The sequence below is a fragment of the Chiloscyllium plagiosum genome, chromosome 31, assembly GCF_004010195.1.
Source record: "Chiloscyllium plagiosum isolate BGI_BamShark_2017 chromosome 31, ASM401019v2, whole genome shotgun sequence".
NCBI classification, from domain to species: Eukaryota; Metazoa; Chordata; class Chondrichthyes; order Orectolobiformes; family Hemiscylliidae; genus Chiloscyllium; species Chiloscyllium plagiosum.
This window is the reverse complement of record NC_057740.1, coordinates 36,687,997-36,695,334: the sequence shown is the minus strand read 5'-3', so window position 1 is coordinate 36,695,334 and position 7,338 is coordinate 36,687,997. Positions and strand designations below refer to the sequence as shown.

At 43.9% G+C, this 7,338-nt stretch overlaps 1 protein-coding gene across 1 annotated transcript in view; it reads left to right on the top strand.

Annotated features, from left to right (window-relative positions):
- Positions 1-366: 366 nt before the first annotated feature.
- The window catches only part of LOC122565418 (zinc finger protein 367-like), a 14,167-nt gene continuing 7,195 nt past the window's right edge, over positions 367-7,338 (top strand). The window contains exons 1-2 of the mRNA XM_043721372.1: positions 367-747; positions 5,666-5,816. Coding sequence (XP_043577307.1) covers positions 502-747; positions 5,666-5,816 — 397 coding nt within the window. The 5' untranslated portion in view covers positions 367-501. The remainder of the gene's footprint in view (positions 748-5,665; positions 5,817-7,338) is intronic.

The window sequence follows — 7,338 nt, the reverse complement described above, 5'->3', positions numbered from 1 at the left end:
AGTGACTATTACCTCTGCAGCAGGTGGAACACTACCAAGGCACAAGTTATATTTGCAACAAGACTATGACTCTATGACTATAAGACATTGCCCCTTTAAAGAGAAAATCTCCAGTGCAAAACTACTGAGATTGTTGGACATGACTGAATAAATTTACTGTAAAGCGGATTACTGTTTAAGAGCATATTTTACTTATTACTAAGACGGAGCACACTCAGACTGATGTAATGGCTCCGCAATGATCTCAGAGTCTGACTCACTTTCATGTTTTTTTTTGCACTAAACGGCTTTAGCTTTAAACCCAGTTTAAATACCGGCTTAGACACACAACAACCCACCAGCTGATTGGGTGGAAAACGCGGGGGTTCCCTTGCATGTCTAATCTGATTGGTTCGTAAGATTTCCCAGCAGGCAAAATTACGCGGGAAAGGAGTCAGAGGCAAAAGCACTTAGAAGGACTTGGATTTTCCATCTTTTCCTTGGAAAGAGAAGAAGAATTCAATGTATATCATTATGTCCGGGAGTGCGAGTTGCAATTCGCCCAAGCGGATGGTTGTCTCTGTCATTAAAGCCACACCGTTTCAATCCAAGTGTGGCACCGAGGAATTAAATTTGGGGGATTTCTCAATGGTTTTTCCCTACAAATGGCCGGAAAACTCCAACAGTATGAGTCTGAGTCCGACCCCCAGCATTGGATCGACAGGGTCCGCTTCGCCCAGGCAGAGTCCTGATATCGCCGCCTACAAGGTAAAGGGGGCTTGGGTTGTCTTATTCCTGTCGCATAAACAGATCTTCGTGGAAATGTGCTGCACAGCTAAGGCGCTGTCATCTCGTTCCTATGCAGAGAATATCTAACACAACAGAAGGGAAAAGAGAGTGAGATTGTACATACAGTAAACTTGCACTTGTCAGCAGTAGGTTAAAATACAGTCGTACCAAGTCTTTGCAGATTATATTTAATTTATAATAGGAACAATGCCGGGGGAAGTCCAGTAGATCTAGCGACATGTTTGGAGAAACAGTTTATATTTCGGGACAGATATGACTTTCCTTAGAGACTTTTAATTTATAGCCTGTGGGCAACAGATTTACTGAAATCTACTTGCTGTTCATTTCCACCCCGCCCACCAACGACTAGTGTGGATTTCAGAATATTGAAAATAACCTTATTGACAAATATAACTGATCTAACGATTCAATTTCCAGATTTATCACTTCTTTTCCTCTTCTCTGATTGCTGTACGCAACACTTACTTTCTCAATTTGAAAATGATCGCTTGCAATGTTTCCCCTTTCTCTATGATGGTGAACTTGTATAGTTAAATTTTAAGCCGGGAGTGCCTTCCTAATGAACTAATATCGTTTAAGATTAGTGCTGCGTTTCTAATTTCTTTTGAATAGCCTGAAATTGCAAATGTGGAACGCGCCAAAAATGTAACAGGCGCCAAGGTTCCATCTCCATGGAGACGGGACACGGGTGGCCACGCCCCCCGCTTGTTATTGGCTACTGTCGGTGGGAGCGTCAATTCAAACTGGAGGGATTCCTAGGGGATTCTTGCAAGGAGAGTTTAAATAAATCCTCACCCTTTTTATGTGCAATTCTCAGTTTATTTCATTTGCAGCGATCTAATCTTCACTGATTGCAGTCTGTACATTGTCAGCTTTTGAAACCCTCTTTCTGTCTTCAGAAATCCATTCATCAAAAGTTGGTGGAAGCAGTGTCACAGGTTTACAAAAGGGAAATAGACCCATCGGTCCAACTCAGTTCATGCTGACTAGATATCCTAAAATAATCTAGTCCCATTTACCAGAATTAGGCCCATGTCCCTCTAAACCCTTCCTATTCATATACCCATCCAGATGCCTTGTAAATGTTGTAATTATACCAACCTCCACTGCTTCTTCTGGCAGCTCATTCCAATCACAGACCACCCCTGCATGAAAATATTGTCCCTCAGGTCCCTTTGGGGTAGCACAGTGGTTCAGTGGTTAGCACTGCTGCCTCACAGCTCCAGGGACCCAGGTTCGATTCAGGCCTCGGGCAACTGTCTGTGTGGAGTTTGCACATTCTCCCCGTGTCTGCGTGGGTTTCCTTCGGGTGCTCCGGTTTCCTCCCACAGTCCAAAGATGTGCAGGTGAATTGGCTGTGCTAAATTGCCCCTAGTGTTAGGTGCATTAGTCAGAGGTAAATGGGTCTGGGGAGGTTAATCTTCGGAGGGTTGGTGTGGACTGGTTGGGCCGAAGGGCCTGTTTCCACATTGTAGGGGATCTAATCTAAATCTTTAATCTATGCCATCTAACACCCCCTCCTCCCCCACCGCATGGAAAAGACCTTGTCTGTGCACCCTATCCATGCCCCTCATGATTTTATAAACCTCAATAACATCACCCATCAGCCTCTGACATTCCAGTGAAAACACCCTCAGCCTATTCAGCCTCAAATCCTCCAAGCCTGGCACTATCCTTGTAAATCTTTTCTGAACATTGTCAAGTTTCACGACTGACTCTAGCAGGGAGGCCAGAACTGTGCGCCTGAATTTTTTTTTGAAGTAGATGGATTCTTGATAAGCAAGGGGGTGAAAGGTTGTTGGGGGCAAACAGATTGCGTTTTTGTGGCGCAGTGTTAATGTCTCCAATTGAGCCACAAGGCCTGGGTTCATGGCCGATCTGCTCCAGAAATGCGCCATTACATGTCTGAATTGGGAACAAGGGTATCAGTGCTGCCTGACCTGCTGTGCTTTTCCAGCACCACTCTGATCTCCAGCATCTGCAGTCCTCACTTTTGTCTAGTTGATTTTAACCTTACTCTGAATCCTCTTGCAAGATTGCCTACCTTGAAGAAGTTTTCCTCCTCTCTCCACAAGAATCTCAGTGAGTTTCCCACTGCAATCCCCAGGTCATCTTCTCTGCCCTGTAGCTCTTAAAATGCTGCCTGGCCTGCTATGCTTTTCCATCACCACTCTGAACTAAACAAGGATATCAAGTCAGACATAAGAACTTGGAATGGTTGTAGGCAATTCAGCCCCTTGAGTCTGCTCTGCCATTCACTATAATCATGGCTGATCTCATCTTGGCCTCAACTCCACTTTCCTGTTTGCCTACTAATTAAAAATCTATCTTTTCCTGAAACTTACTCAGTACCCATTATCTACTGCGTTTTGTAGTCGTGAATTCCACTGACGATTTTATTGAAAGCTAGTGCAGGGCTGAATGGCCTACTCCTAGTATATATGCATGCATGTGTGGTTGGGAGCATGGGAAAGTACGGGTTGCGTGTGTAGAAAATCTCTCCAGCCTTCAAAGCTATTACCCACTACTTAATACCTTTCCAAATCTCTCCTCATTTTTCTCTGCTTTCTGCCTCTAGTGCAGTCAAAGGGGCACGGTGGCTCAGTGGTTAGCACTGCTGCCTCACAGCGCCAGGGATCCGGGTTCGATTCCAGCCTCTGGCAACTGTCTGTGTGGAGTTTGCACCCTGTGTTTACATGGGTTTTCTCCTGGTGCTCCGGTTTCCTCCCACAATCCAAAGATGTGTGGGTTAGGTGACGTGGCCATGCTAAATTGCCCATAGTGTTAGGTTCATTAGTCAGAGGTAGGGGAGTAGATCTGGGTGGGTTACTGTTTGGAGGGTCAGTGTGGATTTGTTGGGCCGAAGGGCCTGTTTCCATACTGTAGGGAATCTAATCAAAATCTTGCATTAATGTAGCATTCTGAAAGCTGCAGAGCTAATCAAACACTTTTGAAGTGTAGTTCAGAAAAAAGTATAAAAATGACCAAGATTTTGAAGTCACGGACCAGAGATCAAGGGAGATGAGATTTCTTTCTTAAGCAACCAGTGTCACTTGTCTATAACTTGATGCCTCAAAGGTTGCAAAGGCTGTGAATGATTTTCAAAAGGAAATTGCACAGACACTTGAGTGAAATCAATTTACTAGCCTACTGGTATAGAGTGTGGGGGATTGAGTCTGCTTGGACTGCTCTGCAGAGAGCCAGCGTGGACTTGATGAATCAAACAGCCTCTATATATGTCGAAATGACTCTGGATTTGGGTATCACTGCCCTTCCCCAGTTGCCCTGGAAAGTGATAGTAGGTCACTGTTTAAACTGCTCAGCATTTCTAGCTAAATTGCCACTTAACAGGGTAACTAAGATTCAATCATGGCTTTTCTTTGCTAAAAAAAATTAGTGAAGCAGAGTTTATCAATAATCTAGAATCTTTATGCCTACTCTTATTGAGTTTTTGAAACATTCCTTCAAACGAGAGGGCATAGGTTTAGTGTGAGAGAGAAAATATTTAAAAGGGACCTACGGGACAACTTTATCCATATTCTTGTGCAATGAATGTAGCAGCTGAAAATGTGTTGCTGGAAAAGCGCAGCAGGTCAGGCAGCATCCAAGGAACAGGAGAATCGACGTTTCGGGCATAAGCCCTTCTTCAGGAATGGACTTTCCTGAAGAAGGGCTTATGCCCGAAACGTTGATTCTCCTGTTCCTTGGATGCTGCCTGACCTGCTGCGCTTTTCCAGCAACACATTTTCAGCTCTGATCTCCAGCATCTGCAGCCCTCACTTTCTCCTCAATGAATGTAGCAGACAAGTTAGGATCAGCAGAAATGCATGCAAAAAATAATAATAATTAATTTTGGCATGTTGGCCAGAACTCGGGATGAAATCCACCTAAAATTGTACAGGAAGCTCGTGCAATGTTCTGGAGTGCTCCTGATGATCCACTGCTGGTCAACCATTCAAGGGGGTCACTTGGGGGGGTGGAGGGGGGGAGATACTCCTGATTTCCAACGTGAACATTTCACTGTGTAAGGATAACTTCTTTGTCCGTTACAAAAATACCACCTTTACATTCTTGTAGACTGGGACTGACTAATGGAGGTCATGCTATTAGGCTCGTTATCCAGGAGTTCAGTGAATGATCTACGGCCATGGGTTCAAATCCCACTGTGGTAGCTGGTACAATTTAAATTCAGTTCATAAATGTGGAATTGGAAGCTCTTGTCAATAATGGTGACCTTCAAACCAGCAATTGTAAGGTCCCACCTAGTTTACTGATGTCCCTTTTTTGGGAAGGAAGCCTACGTTCATACCTTGTCTGGCCCACATGTGGCTCAAGGCCCACAGCAATGTGTTTGACTTTTCTTCACTGCCTTCTGAAATAGCCAAACAAAATACTCGGTGCAAGGCCAATTATGGATGAGCAATTAATGCTAGCCTTGCCAGTGATGACCACAGCCAAGCAGAGGCTCCTGAAACCTCAGTGAAAGGACATTCTTTATTGTATGATGGAGGAGGACACCAAACAAAACTTTCCATTTCACGTGAGTTTGGTTGTGGTAGAAATCTATCACAAAGAAAAGCCCGTTACAGTAGTGGAAACAGCCCTCCAGTAGTTGTTCCCTAGGTCACTGCTACAAAGACATTCTGAACCCTCACTGAACATTCTTTCCTTTTAAGGCAGAGGTATTTGAATGGTAGTTAGGAACATTTAATCCTGTCCATTATTTGAATTATGTATTTCAATTATTCTGACTTGGTTCTTTAGTGTAATGTGTTAACTGCCCCACCCTTTCTTACTGTGACTGGGGAAGTGGATGTGGAATCTAACTCTGGAATGTAGACGTACATCAGTAACATCCTTGGGTTATGTGTTGCAGGATGGGATGAGGCGTGGCCGACCGAGAGCAGAAATAGTTCGAGATTTGATCACCGAGGGCACCCTGTCCACCAGCCGGATCCGCTGTCATATCTGCAATCGAGTTTTCCCAAGAGAGAAATCTCTGCAAGCGCACAAAAGGACACACACTGGTATGCAGATATGGGGACAGCATCAGCATCTCATTGATCCTGTCTATGCATGTTTCACTACATTGATCATCATTATCTTTTCCTTTCATACCCATCTCCTCACTGACTCTGCATCTCCATTCTCCTCACAGCGCCTGCTACTCTAGCTCATTCCATTTCAGGGTCTCAGTTGAGTTAAACCCTTAACCCTTTCAATTCTGTCTTGCTTCTGAAATCTAAAATTAATTCTGTTTGTGCTCCAGGCTACTTGATAAGGAGCTATGTATCAAATGTTAAATGCCAGATGCTAAAATGAAACAAAGAACTGAATGCTGACTACCTGAAACAAAAAAAATAAACTGTTGAACTAACTCAGCAAGTCTGACAGCATCTGTGGAGAGAAAGCAGAATTAATGTTTTGGGTTCAGTAACCCTTCTTCAGAACTGAAAGAAGAGTCACTGGACCTGAAACATTGACTTTGTTTTTTGTCCAAATTTGCTGCCAGACCTGCTGAATTTCTCCAACAATTTCTGTTTTTGTTTCATAAGTTAAGTGTTGCTTAGACAGAATCCAGGCAGATAACATCCTACTTCAGGGTTTTATTCGGATTCAAGTACAACCAGCTCCATGGATTAGTTATTTCCAATATCCAAATACCCAGCCAAGTTTTCACGAATCATCTGTTCCCTAGTTCCAACTGGCATCACTGCCAGAACATTACTAGATAATATCATCAAAGTGGTTCACCCACATGACTTTTTAATAATGTTTTCATGTTTGTGAATTTCCAGATTTCTAGTCTGGTATCACCCAACACTAATTTTACATCTTTCCTCAGCTTTCCTCTTTCTATTTTCATTTTGTTTATCAATTTTTCCACACTCCTGCTTGGGATCTCTGTTTTTAAAACATTGTTGAAATAACAGTTCCAGGATTGAGGAGTTGCAGCTTTGACAAAGAATTGGAAAATCAGATGCCATTGCTTACGAACCGGGTGCTGGAGTAGGCCACTCTGTCCCTCATAGAGCTGTACAGCATGGAAACAGACTCTTCGGTCTAACCTGTCCATGCCGACCAGATATCCCAACCCAATCTAGTCCACCTGCCAGCACCCGACCCATATCCCGCCGAACCCTTCCTATTCATATACCCATCCAAATGCCTTTTAAATGTTGCAGTTGTACCAGCCTCCACCATTTCTTCTGGCAGCTCATTCCATACACCTACCACTCTCTGTGTGAAAACATTGCCCCTTAGGTCTCTTTTATATCTTTTCCCTCTCACCCTAAACCTAGGCCCTCTAGTTCTGGACTCCCCGACCCCAGGGAAAAGACTTTGCCTACTTACCCTATCCATGCCCCTCATAATTTCGTAAACCTCCATCAGGTCACCCCTCAGCCTCCGATGCTCCAGGAAAAATAGCCCCAGCCTGTTCAGCCTCTCCCTGTAGCTCAGATCCTCCAATCCTGGCAACATCCTTGTAGATCTTTTCTGAACCCTTTCAAGTTTCACAACATCTTTCCGATATGAAGGAGACCAGAA